At 38.4% G+C, this 23,153-nt stretch overlaps 2 protein-coding genes across 2 annotated transcripts in view; both read right to left on the reverse strand.

Annotated features, from left to right (window-relative positions):
- jing (AE binding protein 2 jing) overlaps positions 1 to 23,153 on the reverse strand; it is a 118,110-nt gene that overhangs the window by 41,501 nt on the left and 53,456 nt on the right.
- Positions 10,921 to 16,140, reverse strand: LOC146723308 (uncharacterized). Its single transcript, XM_085482540.1, has 2 exons — positions 16,018 to 16,140; positions 10,921 to 13,115 (listed from the first exon to the last, which is right to left on the reverse strand). The coding sequence occupies exon 2, from the start codon at positions 12,698 to 12,700 to the stop codon at positions 10,991 to 10,993; it is 1,710 nt and encodes a 569-aa protein (XP_085338666.1). The 5' UTR covers positions 12,701 to 13,115; positions 16,018 to 16,140; the 3' UTR covers positions 10,921 to 10,990.

Here is a 23,153-nt window from a genome sequence, read left to right on the forward strand (position 1 = left end):
ACGAGACTTCTATACGTGGGGAGCTATGCGCTCCATCCATTCCAGAAAGTACTACATCATTTTATCTTGAAACAGAAAAGAGCGTCATTATTCTTTCTCGAGTGCATATTTGTTTTAATCTCTTGTTTTCCGCCCCTTGTCGAAACAATGGCTTTGATAACTGAAAGTGTCAGAAATGTCAAAGGATTAAGATATAAAGCTATAAAAAAAATCAAAGGATTTAAACATTTCTGTAAAAATATATACGCGACTCTAAAATCCTAGAAATGTATAATTCTAAAAATTGAAGAAACAAATCTCGTAATATATAATCCATATGGATTCTAAGGATTCCAAGTTTCGTTGAAGGATTTCAAGTTGCGAGAACAAAGCTTTGAAAAAAGTTGAATCATGCAGATAGAGAGAATCCACTTCCAATCAAAGACACATTATATAATTTCGATTAACCGTTGCTCCTCCGGCTATCAAGTTCCTCCAATTACTACGCATAATCGACACTCGACTATCCACGGACAGTCGTAAGAATGAATGTACCGTTTGATACACTAATGTCTCGGCCGAATACCAGCGTTCATAATGAGGATACGCGTATATACCCAAGTAAATCTGCCCGGGACGGCAATAAGTTACGAGAAGAGAGAAAGACAGAGAAAGAGAGACGAATACCTCGACGTTCGCCGGCCATAGACATACCTCAGGCGGTGGCTTTAAATGATTACGACACCGGTACACGTTATATGTGTATAGTGGCGCTCTTAATGCGAACAGTCGTGCGCGAGTTTTCGCAATCACGTCAGGAGGAAGGGTATGCGAGACCGTGGAAAAATGCACGCGAAACAATGGGAAGTCATAACGAGCGTTAGAATTAAAAAGAAACATGCCAGCAGCGATCCTTATCGATGTAATAAAATTTGACGAGATATTATCCCGTTTGTCCCGAAAGAGTGAAAAAAAATCGCCCTTGGACAATATTATGGTTCTCGCGCGTATATTTGCGTACGGTATAATTCATAATTAGCGGTATTATTGCGCAAGACGAATACCGGAAAATAAACTACGACTACGGATTCAGTTCCGTGCGATGCAGGTGCGGAGAATTCCGTGAGAGCCGACAGAAAATCCGGACGCATCTCGACACGCTTCGCCGCGTGTTAAGCGAACGCGAATACAGCTCGCGTTAACCCTTTCGTGCCGTGAAAACCTGACCCTCGCTCGAATTAAAAAAAAAAAAAAAAAAGTTTTTTCTCATAGCGAGAAAATTATAATCTCATTTCCTTCGTCTATATTATCTCGAAATAATCAAGTCTAATCTCTCGGTTTCCTGTATAAGCTTTCGTGGAGTTTCTATAGACAAGTTGAATTTTTCGCAATCAAGATTTTTCCCTTTCGTTCTAAACTCTGTTATTTACTACAATTTCGGAACATTTTTCAAACCGCGTGATCGATATATATCGACGCGACGAGAGAACGTTCGTGCGCGTTTGAACGAAGACGAAGAGGCGAGGAAGAAGAAGAATACCGGCATGCAGAGGGATATGTAAGCGTGTGTCGCGTGTGCGAATGCACTCGCTGACCTGGGTTAACGGCCCGTCAAGGGCTACAATGCAACATTGTGTTTCGTCCCGCGCCACCGACCCAGGAGCGACACACACGTCGTGTTTGTTCCGCTTCTTCCTCTCTACGCGGAGAAACAGGTCCTCTCCCGGTCGCTTGCGCGCGCTTCTTTTCGCCGCCTCTCGACCCTCGCGTTTCCTTTTTTCGCCACGTCCGGAGGACGTCACGAGGCGCCCTCGTTGAACGAGTTTTCTCAAGACGAGTGGAGAGACTCGGACCAAACGAAAGGGACAAGTATGGAGTACTTGTGTTATTCCCCCATTTCACGAACCTTCGATATATATATATATACTTGAAAAGTCATCCAAAGATTTCCGTCTGAAGAAATCCTTGAAAAAGACGAGTGTTTGTAAAATCGAGAATTTATTATATAGATATAATGCCAGGGCACATTTTATTGTTTAACATTCACAGCTTCCGCGCGTTTTATTTGACATCGAAAGAATAACGTGCCGCATATTTTTACAACCGTAAAACACGTCCGGATTCATCTCTCGGCTCTGTATCTTTCTCTCTCGGGAATTTTTCAATTAAAATATTTCCCACTCGCGCAAGCTTTTGTCTCTCAAATGTTTGGTGAAAAAATTCTGATTCTTGGCCGTTAACGACACGCGACCTTCGACTGGAAAAAAAGAGGAACACGCGTATTACAGGGGGCGCGAAACGCGTTAGAATTTTATTATTAAATGTCCCGTGAAGCAACCGGGATCCGCCGACGACGAGAGACCGCGTTAATAACCGCGCGACAATTAACGCGCGAACTTTAACGCGCTTCTTGGAAAATATGGAAGTCATTCGTTTCCGCCGGCGACTCGTAAATTCGTACGCGTGCTCCTCCGAAGAGTTAAAGCATTACAACAGGAATCCGTCCTTTAGGCGATATATGTTATCTTCGGAAACGGAACAATATATAATGGGGTGGAAAAAAATTTACACGCGATAATATCCGGATAACAAACAAATTAGAAACGTAAAACATTTTAAGTCAAACTGATCAACTCCACTCGTAAAACATTCCTATAATATATTACAATATCAAAATTAATATAATAATTTTATAATAAATATTAACATTGTTATATATAAAAAAAATTCCCGATGTCTGTCTAAATTCACGTCTAAAAAATTAGTGAAGAGACTTAATATCGAAAAGCAATAAACTATGTTTATTGGCTTAAACTACGTACGTGTGAAGAGAGTGAAAATTCCAGATTCGTCGAGGAACTATGACGAATAGTGATTAATGGAGGCGCGATTGCAGCCTTCATCTCTCTCGCGGTCGCGATAAACTCGTTTTACTCGCGCTTACGTTGTACTTTACATGGAAGTAAAGGAATCTCGCGTGGCGAAGAAGCGAGTGTTCGTGCGGCGCGAATCGTGACACAATGTGAAACGAGCTTGTCCCTGGCCCATATAACGTAGGTAAGCTTCCATCCGCGATTGCGTAATCGGCCGATAGTATAGAACGCGCGACTCGCGGCGTGTTTTCCAACCGCGTACTTTACGAATGCAATTTTGTGCGTCGCAACTACGCGAAAAAAAAAAAAAGAAAACGAGAGAAAGATAAGGAGACGCGCCGAAAAAGCGTATGACGATGTAACGAGATCCAGGTATCAACCGTCGGTGGAAAGCGGGACCGCAAACGCGCGACTGTTACCTTGTTAAGAACAGCCGAGTGCCAACCTGTTACTTTAACTTAATGGTCGTTCCATGTTCTATTCGCGCGCATAATATTTCCTTTCTTATATACTATTTATCATCATAGATTATTCGTCGTTTCAAGACATCGTCTCTTTCCTTCTCTCTTCTTCGCGTAGGTTGAAATGGTAAATAAATACGAAGGATGGGACAGGTGTGCGTATAAAGTGCTCCCAAGTATTCCACGAATAAGCTCGCGAATATGCGACATAAACGTTATCTCGCTGGTGATTTAACAGAAAGATTCTCTCTTCGTCGGAAATTAAATATCGCAAATGACGCACTAAATAGAAAGTTCACGCGCGGCACTTGAAAAGCTCCACGCTGTTATTTACGACGCGATCGGGGCTATATTTACTCGGCTTCCGTCATCGTTAAAGTGTTATAAAGCATCATCGCGGGTTAAAGCTCGATCGTGTTATTCTCGAACGACGTATCGGTGAAATGACAATTCGCGGAATTATCATCGTACGGTGGAGAAATTTTACATCGGATTAGGATCGTGAAATTCGCGAGTTACTCCATTTGGACGAGAGCCACGACAACGAGCCAAGACTAGCTGGGAGATGTTAAAAGTCCGAGAGCGTCCGTAGATTTCCACGTTAAAGACCCAATGAGATAATTATCGAGTTTTGTCCAAGTTAAAAACCTGGTTTGAGTTCTTAATTTTATTCGACGCAAAAAACAATGTAAAATATTCTGGGAAAGAAGGTCACCCGTTTCATATACGAATAACATTGTAATGTAAAAATACAACTAAGTATGTATATAATAAATGTACTCGCGCAATGAAAACGAGGCGATATATAAAGTAGGTAACGTAATGAACGTCAGCGTTGTTTCATTTATTTGCGACACATAAGGAGATTTCTTAATCAAACGAAAAGACATTCCGGAGTTTCGACACCTGCGGGACACCTGCCTCGACCTTCCTCAATAAATCAGAATGCATTGCTTTGCCCCCACGATTATCGTGTCGAGACCCGATAAGCGTATCATCGACGATGAGGCAATCTGTGTGAGTCACTATATTTCCATTCGTTTCCCCACCACGGCAAGTAATCTAATAACACGTTCTCAATTTCGCTGTCATAATCGCAATTTTCTTGCATCACGACTCGTGGATGGACGATGCAGCCTCATCCTTGATTAGAGAATCTAAAGGAATCTTCATCATACAGCGAGTCATTATATTGTAATTATACAATACGTGTGAGTCATTTTCACGTAATTATATATATGTGCATTGTTACATGTGTGGAATGTGTGATTATTATCGGATAAAATCTCTTAACGACAGCTTAACGGGAGATTTCAAATCAATTGATGTATTGGTTATTATGTTTACGTGAATAAATTATATATATTTTGTTATCGTATATTCAATTTTTATAACCATAATTCTTGAGATATTACACAGAGAGAATTTTCTCTTAAAATTTTCCCTGAAAATCATTGGTTAAACACGTGGAACAATATAAGATAGTTTCTCTGATTAATATTTACCACGATAAAAAATATTAACATCTACAATCAGATATAAAATATGTTCCATTACTTTTACTGTGTACATATTAATATTTTTTATTGTGATCAATCAGAGAAACTTTCAACATTTTTCCAGTATAAGTTCTAAAGAAAAATTCCGCGCATAAATATATATTAAATAATATATGTAAGATATTAAAAATATAACGCGTCGCTAAAATTCCGTCCGTTAGCGAACGCATATCTATCGAAATACACGATCGTTAAAAGCACGTGTCAGCGCATCGACGGAATCGCTTCCGCGCTAATTCTCGCCGACCGTAAATAGCGATTGATCGTTTTTGCTCGGATTTCTTTCATCTCGTACCGCGCGTGCAGCGTGAGATAATTCACGCGCGGCGACGTAACCGCGAGCGGTCGCAGCTGATAAATTACGTAACGTCGTTCCGTTACTTCAAGGCGGCTGATGACGATCTGCATCGGGACTTGTCGAACCGAGGAAAATCTCCGATGCATTTCTCGATCTCGCGACGATCGACGCATCCTTCCTTAAGTTTCCCTCGCTCTCTCGGGGCTCGTCTTTTTTTTTTCGTCAGCCTTTTCTAGATAGACAGTTAATTGCGCCGGAGGAATTTCCAGCCTGCTGATGATGCGCGCAGGTGTGTACGAACAGTGGGAAACGCCGTAACTTTAACAAGGTGTTGTAAGCCCTCTCTCTCCCTCTTCATTCTTGCACTTAACCCTTGGTAATATTACGGTTCAAGTCGCTCGACGCTCTGATTGGCATAACAGTAAAGTCATTTCCGAAGATTGCATTATGTAGAATGTGATAACTTATTACGACTGATATTGCATACAAATAGAAATACATATGTAAATCTTTGCAGAAATAAAAAGAATGTATAATATAGTTAAACGAAAAGAATAGAAATATAGGAATATGTATATAGCATGTTAAATATGACATATTAAAATGTATTTTCCTACGAAATCTTATTTTTTAAATAAGATATAAATAACTCGTGGATATAATTGAAAAAGAAATGATATTTTGACGAATTAAGATATCACACATCATCTTTTAAATGTGACCTTTTTAATGATACATCACGACATCCTTTTTGATTAATTCTTACATCTCATGCTCATTTGAATCATCGAAACTTCTCGCAATTTGAAAATTACCGCAAGATGACATATATCATATCCTCTTGCGAAGTCTGGGAAATCGGTTTCCGTTTGACTCCTCTTTCGCGATACAAAACGCGATTAAAACCGTTTTATGTAGTTCGCGTTCATGTAATTAAGAGTGACGCATCTATTATTCATCACGCACGATGCGTCTGATTTATTATCCGACTTGAAGCGTATAAATTTGCTTTACACCGAACGAGAATCTAGTTTATTTATTTAATTTGATTTCTCTCCGTTTCTGCCTCTCAATTGGAATTAAAATAACGATATCAAAAATTCTTCCATTCAAATCTCTCTGATAACGGAAAGTAAATTATCGGAACATATATATTTTCTCCCAATCTTTCCCGAGGGGGAGAAGAGACAAAACACATCGGAACTAATCTCCACATCGCACGACCGTATCGGAGCGATCATTTCTGCATCATTAATATTCACGGAAGTGACGTTCCTGGCAGCGCACGGATGCAAGGTATACGCGAGGTGGATGCCCGTTAGGTGACCACTTTCGATTTAATTCAAGTCCAAGGCGACAGAGACGCGTACACATTCTGTTCGCGAAGAAGAGCCGTTTCCGCGAGTATGTCTATAGCGCCGATCGAATATTTAAGTCGTCTTTTTATTTCCCTCTCGCTCTCGCGCGGTTATCGACCTTCGAAATGCACGTAGGTCGGATATCGCATCGGCATAGTAGCACGCGAGGTAGCACAAAACACATCGGACTTCCCCTTATTTGCATAACTCACAGAGCACGAAGAAGAATATTTTTTTACATCCCTTTCTCTCTCTCTCTTCGTTATTTATTTTAATTTTATTTTTTTTTTCGTTTTAATACGATTAAGCGACTTGTTATGCAAACTGTTAATTAACAAGTTTTTTTTTTATATACGATTAGACATATATTTGTTCAACATTTATATGTATATATACGCGTCGAAAAAGAATGATGAATATTTTTGAATATAATTAAAATAACTTGGTACATTTTTATTGTAACTGAATCGATTACTAATATTTTATTTCGTAGCCAGTTGCGTGTGCGTTGTGCTGCTGCTGTATATTATATTAGAATTTGTGATACACATGTTATATACGCGGTATCGCCATTGTGACACTTGCAATAAAGTATCAACGTTTCTATAGAGTACTTATCGAGAGTGGACAGTAGTCTTTCTGAAATATTAATGCGCGACGTACGACGTACGGTGTCATTTGACATCTGTATCTATAATATCTAATTTCACCAACAACGGATAAATTATTCGCGAATTAAAATCTATACAATTTCTTCCTTTCGCTCTATAATCAATCAAAGAAATCTTTATGTAAATAATATTTATTCATTTTTATTCGATAAGGAAATATAAAGACTCTCTCTTAAACACACTTTATAAGATTATATTACAAAAAAAAAAAGCGAAGTTATTCATCTAGCAAACTGTACGAATGCAATAAGAAATTTTCGCGAAAGCGCAATAAAAGCTTCGAATAAAAAAATGCCGATACGAGAGGCTTTATAGAATACGTATATGTAAGTTGCGTTTCCAGCCGACCGGAGGAAAGTAGAAACCACGAGAGAAGAACGAGGGAGGTCCAACTTCTCGCGGCGGAGGTTTAGCCCGCTCTAAGTAGAAGTCTGGACACCATCGCGCGGCCACGGCGGAAGGTCAACGCACTTCGGCCAAGGACACATTCTAGACCCACACACAGAGGCCTCCCTCGTAAACGAAGCACTACCTCGGCACACGCAGACGCGCACACACACACGCACGCGCTACCACCATACGGCCCACACGCATACATCGATGCATCGCGTAAACGTGCGCTCGTTGCACCTATGCATTTACGTATGCATGCGCATGTATGTGTGGATGCGCGTGTAGCAGCGCGTGCGCGAGAGGACTGCCGTGATACATTTGGTGGATATCGTGCGATGGTGTATATATTTTTTTTTTCCGGTTCCGATATCGTTGCTGTCCTTTTTGTGCTTCGATGTCTGTTTTATCAGTTTTCAGTTTACATATAGATATTTCTTCGACATATATATATATATATATATATATATATATATATATGTCGTCCTGATAAAATTCTTAGCTCTCTTTTATTCATCTATGCGCATTATTATTTCATTCGGAAAAATTTTATAATATGTTAATAAATATTAATCAGCACAGCAATAGTAGTATTATACTTATAATTATCACAAATTAAGAATATATTAATGAATTTTATTAACAAACTTTTACTGCTAGAATTCTATTCTTGAAATTTTAAATTCAGGATTCTTATTATCCCGGATTAATACCTGACTGAGAAAATAAAGTATCCTCTTTATTCACTTCGCGTTTGTGAAATAGACTAGCTTCGAGCTTAATTGAAAGAACGCTATCGGGGATTCTCGAGATGAAGTGATAAGGAGCAAACACGTGAATCTTCGTTTTTACGGATAAGGATCAATTGAATTCCGACGGGTCACATGAATTGTAATAAGAGCAACTTGATTTTATAGACTGCTCTTGAACGTTACAGCGCAACATTTAGTGCTAATAAATCTGCACTCCATAAGAACATTATAGATACGTATCGCTCTATAATATTATACGGCAGCGCCTACACAAAGATTATAAGCGTTATGTTACTCGATGAGAGAGAGAGAGAGAGAGAGAGAGAGAGAGAGAGAGAGAGAGAGAGAGAGAGTTACACATGTAATACATACATGTATAATAGGATATACATATATAGAGTGCATGAGCGAATGCTCCAGCGAGGCAGGATATATCGCGAGAGGCGCAAAATTTGCACGCTCGCGTAAACCTTCGTAAGCGCGTTTCCTCCTTTTTCGCGTCGCACGGAAGGCGAATAAATCGCGTTACGCTCATTTAGAAAATACACGCGAGACGATACGCGGATTTTCTCCCGGCGAAACGCTTTTTCCAACACACACACACACACATACGCGTGTGATACGCTCCCTTTCTTCCTACCGCGAGGACAAAGTCGGCACCAAACCGTGCTCCTCTGTCTCGATGCTGATATGAATAATGTATCGCGCAGGGTCGTGGCAGATGCGAGAGAAGGAAAGAAGGGACGAAAGAGGAAAATTAGAGTTGGATATGCACCGGATTATGAAAAGAGGCGACGATATACGGCCGTGTGAGGAGGATGAGAGAGAGGGCTCTCGAGAGGGAAGAGAAAAAAATAGATTCATAAAATACGAATCTTTGCCCGCGCATCTTATAAAGGTTATTCTCAGATATCGCTTCTCTATATATTTTTATTGTCAGAGATTTTATATATTGAACTATACACTTGAAGAGAATTTTTGTCATCAAATTCATGGTAATCGTGGGACAATTATTAATATTGGAAGAATTTTATAAGAGTTTTTCTAATTAATATACATATATCTCCCATAATAAAATGTGTTCGATAAATTCTAAGAGAAAATAGTCGCTGTGTAGAAAGATTGAAAGACAAGATTGCCGTATAGATTAAATTTCGCACAAATGATTAATCGCGTTAGGCACGAATGACAATAAAACATTTTATTGCTCAGTTGCGAGAGAATAAAATATTTCGACGCTTATTGGGAGTGGCCAGAATTTATACATGCAATAATTCTCATTCAGCGCATATTGGCCTAAAAAAAAAAAAAAAAAAAAAAAAAAAAATCGCTCACGCAAATTATTCCGCGTATCATCGCGATATAATTCATCTGTCCTTATTCGCAATAGAAATTTATCGATTTATCGAAAACGTATGCGTCGATATGAATATATATGAACGCCCGACCCGGTCTACAACGGGTGAGAAGATGCATGTTAATGGGCGGCGGAAGCCGCTAAAATTAACGAGGTAATATAACGACATAAATATCCGTTCCACCCGGTGGCGAATCGCGCGCGTATATTCGCGAAAAGCGCGTAAACAGGACTGCATCCGACCGGGGCCTAACGAAGAGGCGCGTCCCGTGTAATTACTAATTACGACGTGCCTGCGAGCGAGCGAGCAAACTGGTTGCGAGCGATCGATCGATCCGCAAAAGCCGGCCGATCCGCGGACAGGATGTTTAAATTTAATAAGACACTGATATATATATTTCCATTCGTTCGCGACCGATACTCATCGACGTCGTGGTACTTTGCAGAATTAACGCCGCGCTCGCGATTATCAGAATAAGTAATTAATAACGATGATTAATATAAACGAGAATGCAAGATATATGCAAAATTAATGCAAGTGTAATTTTATATAATTATATTAGTCATTAATATATATGATAAGTACATTTTATCTTGCAAAAATTATATCCTGCCACGCGCAAATCATCGTCAGAAAGATGATTAATTTATTTGCACTTTTTTTCTGTTCGACGCTACGTTTTCAAGAGTACTAAATGTCAGAGAAGCGATATATATTTTGAATCGTGATATAAACGATGTATCGCAGTATCGTGAGCAGATCCTCCAGATCGTGTCGAACGCGCATCTCGGGACAAGAGACCGGCTATCGCACAAGAACCGCATCTAATCTTGCCCTGAAAGCGACCCTGAGAGCGAGAAGCTGAAGGCTGGTTCTGCCGCTATCGCACAGTGGGCCAGAATCCCGAAAACGTGGCCAAAATATGAAGCCATTGTTCGATTTTTGTAAAACTTGGTATATAAATGTTTTCGACGTCGCTGATTACGAATCTGAAGTGCAAATTTCAAAAAACAGTATGGCGGATCCAATATGGCAGATGCAAATATTAAAAAATTATAGGAAGTGACTGAAAACTTGATATCGTGGGGTTTTCGACATCGCTGGTCACGAATTTGAAATAGAAATAAATGAAAATAACGTAGTAGAAGCAGAATATAGGACTGAAATATGAAAAATCGTATGACTTTGGAAAAACGAAAATATTTATTGTTTTTGGTTCAATGAAGATAAAAAATATATATTTTCAATTATTATTTGTACATTAAAATATTGTAAATAAGTTAAAAAATTTTTACAAACAAAAATCTTCGTCATTTTCAGAATCGCAATTAGCGTCGGATTCATTATCAGTAACTGAAGATTCGCTGTCATAATTAATAGCAATTTGTAAATTATCAGTGCTTGATACAGAGATTGTCGGAGAAGTTAATAATTCAAGAGCTTGTGGTAATAACGATTTAAAAGATTTTCGTGGTTGTTTTCGTATACTTGAAATATACGGATCTGAAGTAATCATCAATCGATTAAAAACATTTTCCATCGTTTTTTCTCTAGAGCATTTTCGCGCAAAATCTTCACGAAATCTTTTAATATCTTTATTACGTGCCTCTTGTGCTTCTTCGGACAATTGTCCAATAGGCAGTAAAAAGTGTTCTATAATTTCCGGGCCGTGAATTAAGAGTTTATGAATAGATGTCGGCATGTAATACCACGGATATAATTCTACGAACTCATTGGCAGTTTCTAAAGAATATGCTCTAAATAATTCGTTATCAATTTCGAAACCACTAGAGATAACTTGCAGAATGACGTGAAATCGATTTATAAGGCTTTCGGATACGCCTGTTATTGTGGCTGATGTTGTAGAATTTTCGAAAAAACGTCTTGCCGTATTGCCGTCATTGGTACTTCCACAACCAGGCTTTGGACGATCGACTATTAATCCTAATTGTATTTGAAATCCTCTTTGAATGATCGACTTACGTGTCTCGACAATTTCTCTTTCTTCGTCAGAATTTACTCGCCATTTTTTAATTGTAAGTTTGTACGATAAATGCAAACAGCATTCAAAAAGACGTATCCAGGCATGCAGTGTCCAAATTCCAAATCGGAGATTGCTTGTTTCTACTTTTCTTTGTAGCATCTTACGTATATCATTGAAGTCCTTGGATGTAGCATTGCATAAATAACATCGTAACGTTGATTTCGTTTCTGACACTGCATTACAAACCTTATTGTCAATCATCGTGAAATTCATGTTATATTGAACGCGGATCTCCATGCCATGTACTTGTGTCACAAGGGGATTAAGCGAATTTATTTGTTGTTCGATATCATTCACTTCATGAGCTGTTGTTTCAGCATTTTCGTGTTCAAATTGTAGTCTTATTGGTCTACAGAACCTAGGAGATGATGTTCTAGGATTCTGCCATATTACAAGATCCGTATCTAATTTTTCGTCTTTACAAACAAGTTGTAATGGCACAAATGACGTGAAGAACACATTTTCATCTGATATGCCGGCTTCGTTAAATGTCTGCTTATAAACACTGTGTCCAGAGCTTCCGTCACAACCCCACTTACAAGTAAGATGCAAATTTTTAATGTTTTCAATGCTCAAAGTACCAATAACTTCCCTTTGCAGTAATAAAATACGTTGTGCCGTGTGATCTAGTATACTTTGTAATTTTACTTCAGCATAATTCTCTTTGATCGTGATGTCAGTACGTGGTGGATAACAAAGTCTTTTAGATTTTACAACATTATTATAGGATGGATATAATTTACAGTTATTTTCTTTGCCTATGTTTCTAATACTTTGATACGTACGTTTTGAGAACTTGTGTTCAATTAGAACTGACAATGCTGCATCATTCGATAAAGTTTGTTCAACTTGAGATGTAGCAGCTTTCATATATTTAGTAGCTCTTGTTGGGCTTGTCAAAGTTACATCTTTTACAATTTTTGAAGCATTTAATTGTCCTGAAGAGCGAAGATTCATTTGAGTAGCGTAAGCTAATTCTTCAGTGGTGTTAGATGTGCGAAGTTCTTCTGTTTTTCTGCGCCTCGATCGTTCAGACGCATCAGAAAATGATAAGGATGGACGACCTGTTTTCGATTGCGTTGACAGAGATTCGTCTTTTATTATAAATTCTGCAGTGTTTAATAGCCAGTTGGCGTATTTTTTTTGAAATTCTGCTCCGTTCTATTGCAGTTTTGCCATTTAATTCGGAGTGAATGGAAATATTTAGAAAGTGCAGGCTTTTGATCTGCAAGAATACAAATGTTGCGCCCTAATTTCTCAGTCCATGCTGCTTCTAAAATTTCGATTTGTTCTGACACGCTATCCTTCATCTTTGTTTTCATAATATTAAATATTTCTTCGTTCGTGCATTTTATTACGTTTGTGTCGGATCCTGTACATAAAACAAATATAATTATAAATGTTAATATTTTAATATTATTTATATATTACGCAGATTTATGTGTTACATATCTTGTTCCAGTTAAATGTCATCAATGTAATAATTTATAAAAATAATATTAGATATATAAGAGTTTTTAACAAGGCTCTGTAATATAAATATAAATTTAACGTATAAGACGGGCAACAAGAGCCAAATCGCGGATGACAATGCGTTATCCTAACGAAACTAAATAATTTTCCGTTAGAATTAAATACCGGTGCACAAGGCACCAAATTTTACTTGGACACGGCCAAGATTTTAAAATATGAAATAATCTCATATTTGAGATTTAATTTCAATACCCCCTTTAACCCCCCTACGGAAAATAAATAAATGAATGCAAGAGAAAAATATAGATCCGAAAATCGCTGAATCGGGAATCGAACCCGAGACCTTTCGCTTGCCGGGCGACTGCTCTTCCAGCTGAGCTATTCAGATCCTTTCGATTCTATACTTTTCTCTGTTATATATATTAATGTTGGTAAACAAACGCATTTTTAAGCCAGCGTGTATCAATATAAGAGTTTTTAACAAGGCTCTGTAATATAAATATAAATTTAACGTATAAGACGGGCAACAAGAGCCAAATCGCGGATGACAATGCGTTATCCTAACGAAACTAAATAATTTTCCGTTAGAATTAAATACCGGTGCACAAGGCACCAAATTTATATTTATATTACAGAGCCTTGTTAAAAACTCTTATATTGATACACGCTGGCTTAAAAATGCGTTTGTTTACCAACATTAATATATATAACAGAGAAAAGTATAGAATCGAAAGGATCTGAATAGCTCAGCTGGAAGAGCAGTCGCCCGGCAAGCGAAAGGTCTCGGGTTCGATTCCCGATTCAGCGATTTTCGGATCTATATTTTTCTCTTGCATTCATTTATTTATTTTCCGTAGGGGGGTTAAAGGGGGTATTGAAATTAAATCTCAAATATGAGATTATTTCATATTTTAAAATCTTGGCCGTGTCCAAGTAAAATTTGGTGCCTTGTGCACCGGTATTTAATTCTAACGGAAAATTATTTAGTTTCGTTAGGATAACGCATTGTCATCCGCGATTTGGCTCTTGTTGCCCGTCTTATACGTTAAATTTATATTTATATTACAGAGCCTTGTTAAAAACTCTTATATTGATACACGCTGGCTTAAAAATGCGTTTGTTTACCAACATTAATATATATAACAGAGAAAAGTATAGAATCGAAAGGATCTGAATAGCTCAGCTGGAAGAGCAGTCGCCCGGCAAGCGAAAGGTCTCGGGTTCGATTCCCGATTCAGCGATTTTCGGATCTATATTTTTCTCTTGCATTCATTTATTTATTTTCCGTAGGGGGGTTAAAGGGGGTTTTGAAATTAAATCTCAAATATGAGATTATTTCATATTTTAAAATCTTGGCCGTGTCCAAGTAAAATTTGGTGCCTTGTGCACCGGTATTTAATTCTAACGGAAAATTATTTAGTTTCGTTAGGATAACGCATTGTCATCCGCGATTTGGCTCTTGTTGCCCGTCTTATACGTTAAATTTATATTAATATTAGATATAACTAATTTATATTAATAATTAATTTATAATATTATTTATATAATTAAAATAATTGAGATTTTTCAAAGGCATTGTTAATTATAAATAAAATTAGATAAGTCAAAGGCAAGAGCCACTATTCCAAACTATTTGCAAAAAAGAAAAAAAAACGAAAATTTTATATGTAATTACATTATACAATACAAACAAATTTAATATGTAATTCTATTATATTACACAATTTGATCGTCTATTATAATTACAAAATAATCGCTTATCATTAATTTAGTATAAATACGAAATATATATATTATCTACAACAAATTAATTAGTAAAAATATTAATCATTCATTTAAACGTTTCGATCCTTTTTTCGGATCATCTTCAGTAGATATAAAACAAATTGTAATAATTGTGATGTTTATAAAATAAATTGTAATGATTGTGATGTTTCGTATGTGGGACAAATTAAAGAACACCGATCTGATGTTAATAAAAGATCTGGGCTGCCTTTGGTAATATCTACACATAAAATCACCACTAACCACGATAATATATATATTTCGTATTTATACTAGATTAATGATAAGCGATTATTTTGTAATTATAATAGGCGATCAATTTGTCTAATATAATGGAATTACATATTAAATTTGTTTGTATTGTATAATGTAATTACATATTAAATTTTCGTTTTTTTTCCTTTTTTGCAAACAATTTGTGAATGGTGGCTCTTGCCTTTGACTTATCTAATTTTATTTATATAATTATAAATTAATATTGTTATAAATTATTGTAATACTATAAAAACGAATGGTAATATAATAGCATTTGTAGTTACAAATTATAAAGAAATGTATGTGGCAGAAAAATAGTTGTATTTCTACTAAACTTTTGGATGGTACTGTACTTTCTGGAGAATCTGAAGCCTTCGACACAATGCGAGATAATAGCAAACCCTTGGAACAAAAATTTTAACGGACAGAAAATGTACGGCGCGATTCACCTATATTAAAATGCTTGGCACAGCATTCGATACCGAAACAAATAACGCGTAACGCTTTACAAAACTTTATCGCATTTTTACACGGGCAGCTACGGGCAGCTAGAAATTGCACGATTCGAAAGAGGAAGGTTTAATTTAAAAGATTTTACCAATCCGACCTTGGAATGCGGTGGTATACATAACTATTTCGTTCGGTGAAAATTTAATTTCTCCAAAATACATTGTATTGTACAGACCAAAGTTCGATTTTAAAAAAACAACATATGTAACACATATTTATATAATATTATCGTTTTGTTTTGTTGTACATACCACCAGGAACACAATCCATTTTGCACGATTTAATTTTAACACTTTATCCTTGAAATATTAACGTTAGACCAGAGCGGTGAAATTTCGGTTAACTGCGACTGCCACAACTGTTCAGTGCGAAGGTCAACTTTGAACTGAGCTAGAGTTTTATGTACAGAAATGTGATCTTTGGTATTTTAGCATGAGGTGGGGGGTACAGTCCTCTACAAAATCCAATAGTTACATTTCATAAAATCAAAAATTTTTTTTTTTACTTTTGGCCACGTTTTCGGGATTCTGGCCCACTATGTATCGGCGCGGGATAACAACACGCGGGAGTTCGCTTGGTCGAATGAATTCCTGCAATGTGTCGTAACACAGGCAGCAGAGAATCGACGTCATCAACCGGCGAGATCTCTCTCTCTCTCTCTCTCTCTCTCCCTCTCCCTCTCCCTCTCCCCCTCTCTCTCTCTCTCTCTCTTTCTTTCTCTCTTTCGTTATTCCTGAGGGACTAATTTGTACGTACGCGAGGTAATATATAGTGTACATATACAGGGTGTGGCGAGAAAAACTAACAAGCTCGCGTTCGCCATATTACCTGGCGAACACGATTAGTCACTGTCATAGAAAGAGGTTACGTAAAATATATAGAAATATAGAAATATATATGTGCGGAGGAAGAACAGGAACTTTAGCGATAACTCGTATCATTATCGACGCGATAATTTATATATTTCAATTACGCAGCGTTTATAGAGTTAAGCAGTTGAATCTCACTGTTCGATAAATCAAAGTTCAACTTTGTAAACACTGGGAAATTAACGAGACACTTAACATTATTCAATGTGAAAGAAACTCGTGCGCTTATAGTCAATTTAACATCAATTGTTGTCAAAGTATTTAACACAATGTACACAGAGAGAATTTTCTCCTAGAATTTACCTCAAAAATTATTATAATCGTGAGACCATATGGTATTGGGAAAATTTTATAAAAGTTTCTCTGGATTACAAAAATTAATATCTGCCACAATAAAATATAAAATATCGTTCGATTCATTGTACTATATGTACATTTAATATTTTTTATTATAATAAATATTAATCAGAGAAACTCTTATATAAAATTCTTTCAATATTATAATGTCCCGCCATATGAAATTCAGGGTAAATTCTAAGAGAAAATTCAGTCTATGTCGAATAAAACAATATGGTAACGTAAAAAAATGCGAAATGTCGCAAAAAAGTAGTAAAAAAATAGTATTCAGATTTTTTTCAGAAGAGCAGTTTTTTCTCACTTTGTTCCGCTATTTTACGACACCCCTTAGTACCTGAATGCGTATATATGCGTGCGTGTGTACACGCACGGCCGATCACCCTTGCGTGGCCAACCCCGGGTTGTGCGTGCCCGGGTGTGGGTGTCATCGCTGATGTTATCGTCGCGGATCTCGGTCCCTCTTTTTTTCTCTCAAAGAGAAAAATCTACACGAAAGAGCTCTACGGAATGTTTCATAAGCACCGGATTTTTCCAGCGAAAATCTGATCAACTTTTCTCATAATTAAGTTAAAACACGGCTCAGCGGAGACTTAAGACTCTTAATTAGCACTTGTTCCCTCTTAACCACTTTTAGTACTATCACTTTTTCCCACAATTGCCGAGTTCCCGGCGTTTATTCAGCAATTTTGGTGATCAAGCTTCAAATTGAGAAATCTCTCTCGAAGCAAGATCCGCGAACTGGTTAATTGAAAGTTATATCTTTTTCCATTTATAAAATCCAGTTGTTTGAAAAGCTTCTTTCTATATCGACGTTCCATCCCATTGAATTATTTAATTGCATATGAAAATCGATTAACAATCCATTAAAGAAAAAAAATCCTCCATTAGAATTACTCTGTAATTGCCTGAAACATCTCGTATACGCAGCAAAAGACTCGATAGACGAAGAGAGACCAGTCGAAGCGGTTCGCAGCTAGTCGGGACTAGCTCGAGCAACGTAGAGACTCACTTCGTCGCCATGGGTTCTTTAACCCGCGAGAGCGTGTATGTGTGTGTGCGTGCGTCCAGGTGATCCCGTCGTGACCTCAGTGCTGATCCACAGTGACGTTGGCTAAGGTTAAGAAGCGAAACTGTGCGCGAGCAAACGAGAAGGGAGAAAAATCTCGGAGAGATACCGTTCAAACATTTAGAATAATTACAATTGATATAGTCGGGAAAAATGGCGCAATTTCGTTGTACTTTAAGATCGATTACGAAAATAAAAACCGATCCTCTTTTCTAGCTCACCTCTTGAAGAATTTGGAAATATTAAAGCTAAAAGTATTACGTCTAGATTGATCTCTCCGAGAGTTCTTGAACAAGTAGATTAATTAGAGAGTTGCTAAATTAAGTAGATTAATTAAATATAAATTTAACATATATAAGATAGGCAATAAGAGCCAAATCGCGGATGACAGTGCGTTATTCTAAACGAAACTAAAATTTTTTCGTTAGAATTAAATACCTGTGCACAAGGCACCAAATTTTTACTTGGACACGGCCAAGATATAAAATTGGAATAATCTCTACAAGAGATTTTTTTAATTCCATGTATCCCCTATTCCCCCTAAAGAAATAAAGTGCGAGAGAAAAATATAGATCCGAAAGTCGCAGAATCGGGAATCGAACCCGAGACCTTTCGCTTGCCGGGCGACTGCTCTTCCAACTGAGCTATTCAGATCCTTTCGATTCTATACTTTTCTCTGTTATATATATTAATGTTGGTAAATAAACGCCTTTAAGCCAGATTAGATTATTTAAACCAGCGTTGCGCGTTCAACTATATTGACTGCATTATTTGAGATATCTCTCCTCTCCGCAAACAGAAACGAAGTTAAAGTGAAATAAATTCTTGTTATATAAAATATGAAAAAGCGAGCACTTTGAAGTTTTATCGCGATTCGATGCTCCGAAACTTGCCTATGTAATCGTCCTATAAAAATAGACGTGCAATTTCTGTCGTTATCGCAGTAAGTAACTTCGTCTCGAAAAAAAAAAAAAAAAGACCGACCATTGTTGCATCGAAAGTGCATTCGCAATGTGCGTCGACCAGAAAATGGTAGAAGAGAGCGTGGGTGAACACACGCATACTCCGGATACTCCGATAGTTTCCAGCGGAACGAAAAACGCGCACGCGTATCGCATATCGCCTTTCCCGTCGAATTGCATAGTTTCGCAACGTAAATTTACAAGTTAATGATCGCGGAGTTTATATAACGGCGGAACCCACGCGATACCACGTGGCAATATGTTTCTCGCTCGTTCGCGAACAATATGCAATTAGATACGATCGCGTTATTACAAGCGTGTGTTTGCCGCAATAATATATTAAGACACACGAGAATGAATATAAAAATTATACAAATTGCATTTTCTCCTATTAATAACAAAGCATGAAAGGCAGAAATAAATGATATCGATATATTCGTGACACGTTAGCCTCGCCAAGTTTCTGAAATAACCAATCTCGTGATTTGAAAGTGGAGGGAAATGTGCATTTGGTATGATCACCTTTCTACCGCAAACAATGAATACCAAAATGTTGGGTGTTGCTCGAAAAGATTGAGACAAGCCGAAGGTGCTACCGAAAAATAAACGACGACACGCCGTCTCTTCCTCGCGCAAACCGCGACATCGGGAGAATGCACTGGTGCACAAACGAGACGACACGGGCCGCAAAATTCCGCCGATGGAATCGCGCACGGTGGCTTCCGTCGACTTCGTTCTATCGGAGGATCGACCGCAGGAATCTAGCATGAAAAGCATACACCGAGAGAGTTCCTTTAGCCGTGTATACGCGCAGGAAGAGGAACGATGGAAAGAAAAAGAGGAAGAGGATAGAGCGAGAAAGAGAAAGAGAGAAGGATGGATAGACTAGTAGTCAGGTCCATCCTGGGTTCGAAGTCCGGCGTGGTCTCGGTATTGGAGCGGGCACCTCTCTCTCTCTTTCTGTCGTCCCACAGTCGTCGTCCTCGTCTTCTTCTTCTTCTTCTGCTTCGTCTTCTTCGTCGTCGTCGTCGTTGCCGGGGTAATTGCACCCTACCAAGGCCGACAGCTGATGCAGCCACTACCACGCCGCGCGTTCGATGTGCGCCTACGACCATTTACAGGACGCGTGTAAGGGACATGGGTGGTTGTGCGATGGTGGTTGTGACGATGGCGATGGTGGTCGTAGGTGTGCGAGAGAGGGCTCTTTGTGTTTACGCGCGTTTGCCGGGTCTATACGTTCAGGTAGAGAACGTCGTAAGCCTCGCCGACGTCGACGATGAAACGGGAGGGAACAATTCTCTCTCTCTCTCTCTTTCTTCGCTCCCTCTGGTCCGCGCGATGCGGTAAACACAGATCCGCCATCTTTAAACACCCCGCGATATTCGCCGCCACGGGCGGCGGCGGCGGAATCGACGGGCGAGCCCTAAATATTTAATCGTGACGCGGAGACCCCGACGTCTGCGACCTGTAAACTGCCGGGGTCTGCTCGTCCTAGGCAGGGATTGGAGTCGATGGGAGTTTCGCCGGGTTCAGATTTCCATGGACCGAGGACACGCAAAAGAACACACATACATACTTTCTCTCTCTCTCTCTTTCTGGAAGGTATTCACGAAGGTGATACATCATCGTGCAAAATTTACTTCTTGCCGTCTCTGCCACATCGAAAGTCGATCTTTTGGGAAAGAAGAAATATCGCAGCCTTTATTTACTTATGGTTCCTCTTTTATTTCTATTTTCGGAGCGCAAAGAAACTAGACTCTTTAAAGGATACCGCATTTCTTAATTCCGGTGGTCTTAATTGCTCGTAAGTGTTTCCACTAACCGATAACACGACGAGCTATTTATAGCACTATCGGGAGCATCACGTAACCAAGTACAATAATCAAGCGTGGAGAGGTGTATATATACAACCGGTTACGTCGCGAGTTGTCAATCGGACTCCTCGGTTACAATGGACTCCCGGCTTGGCTGTGCGAACAACCGACGTAGGATTGCAATCCGATATTAAAGCGAGGGATATGGTCTGGTATAATACTATGCGTGACACGCACGCACGCACGACACGCATACAAGGATACCATATATCGCTAAATAACGAATAAATCAAACGCGCCTATCTTATGTCGACGAAACCCTTCAACATGGGATTTAATATTCCACGCAATTATAAATGAGCGTATATTATATATGCCCGTAAAACGTGCAAATAATACTGTTTAATAATAATAATAATAATAAAAGCGATGAAATACAATCTAATTTTGTGTACGTTTATTTGAATATCGATGTAATTATGACGAATGTTAATAAGCGCTTAATTAAGGATATTTATAAATATTTGTAAAATGTAACTGCAAATATTGCGTCTTTTGCTCGTGTTTTTCAATATGAAAATTAGAGACAGACTTTGGCCACAGGATAATAAAGTCGGATTGCTCGAGCACGAGTTTACTGCACATCTTAGACGCTCTTTCCAATTTTGTAAAGGAAGAACGCGACGTGGAACGCGGGAGCACGTTTGCGCAGAATCTGCGAGCGTGTTATCGACTCGATGTTGAAACCTGCGGAGAAGATAGAGAGAGAGAGAGAAGGGGGGATGAAGAGGGAGAGAGGAAAATTGAAAAAGGAATAAAACATAGCAATGAAAGTTTCGAAAAACAGAATCGATTGATTGCGACACGCAATCTGAAGAAAAATCAGAATTTAAAAATATAGAATCGCATACATAAAAGATTGAGATTAGATCAGATTTTTCACATCCTATATTAATTTTAGAATTTTCATTACAAATTACTAAGAGATGTAATCTATATATTTTATTTTGAAAGAAAGCATACTTGTCTTACTCTATTGATTATGTCAAGGATTTCAAAATGTTCCATTTTCTTCATATCTTTCTTTCTTGACAACTAAAATGAATCTGACCGATCGAACGTGTGTTTTCTACCGATCCAATTTTGTGGATATCTACTTGCGTTGGCGAGCCTTGTTATTGGGTGTGCCCTCAGGCATCGCAGATGCCTCGACACGACCCTGAAAACAGCTGTCCATCGAGAAGAACCGAGGAAGCAAGTTTGGTTTCTCTATTCTATTTACGAAAACGAAAGCCGCGAAGTATCGTGACAAATGACAGAAACGATCCCCGCATATCCGGATTAGTTCAACTCGAATGTAGAAAACATGCACACTCGAGAAACGAGGAAAGAGACGACGGAGAGGAATCTTGGAAAATACCAATAGTTGTATAGCGATTTAATCTCATTTATGATCACATCGGAGTAAAAAGGTAAAAAGAAATACAAAGTCAAGCAAGCAATCGGGATAAAATATAAATCACACGTAAATACAAGCAACGACATATTTATAGAACGCAAGAATTCCAAGTGGCGGGAATGCCTCTATTGAAAGAGAAAACACAATATATAATACCTGCGAGAGAGGTCTACATACAGGATGGGAAGAAGTTTGAGAACATCGAAAGATGGGACAAAAAGGACGAGTTTACGAGGAAGAAAGAAAGGAGTCCAGGTACTCAGAGAGATAAACGCGAAGACAAAAGGGACAAAAGACACACGACATAGGAACAAACGAAACGGAAACGGGAAGGAAGGAAGCACAAAAGAGCGAGGTGGAGAAAAGAAATCGGCGGTGTAATATGCCCACGCGAATAAGACGGCAGACGCGCGACCTACATTTCGCCGAGACAGGTGAGTCGCGTTTTTAAAAACTCAGATAGAGAGAAAGAGAAGGGAGAGAGACAATGGCGAAATACTCGCGTGTGAGTACGTGTGTGTGCAGCACGCCGCCGAAACACGCCGGTGAATTTAATTAAAGCGCGATATCGCTCGCAAGTCGCATCAGGTTGGCCCAGGTAAGTGTCCGCCACTTCCGCGAATGCGTGTACATACATATGTTAATATGTAAATACCTTTGTAAATCGTATTGTGTCGGCTTAAACACGGTTTCTTCGTCTAGTCTTTTTATATCTTTATACCTACTCTAATAGCGAATTCGGTCGGATGCATTAGTGCACACCGAGTGCATATAAAAGTTTATTACACGCACAAGTAATTAAAAAGGAAAATAATTAATAGTAAGAGCTATTATTATTGTTGCTCAATGTGAATAATGAT

The sequence above is a fragment of the Nylanderia fulva genome, unplaced genomic scaffold (genome assembly GCF_048542155.1).
Source record: "Nylanderia fulva isolate GAGA-0341 unplaced genomic scaffold, ASM4854215v1 Scaffold21, whole genome shotgun sequence".
Classification (NCBI taxonomy): domain Eukaryota; kingdom Metazoa; phylum Arthropoda; class Insecta; order Hymenoptera; family Formicidae; genus Nylanderia; species Nylanderia fulva.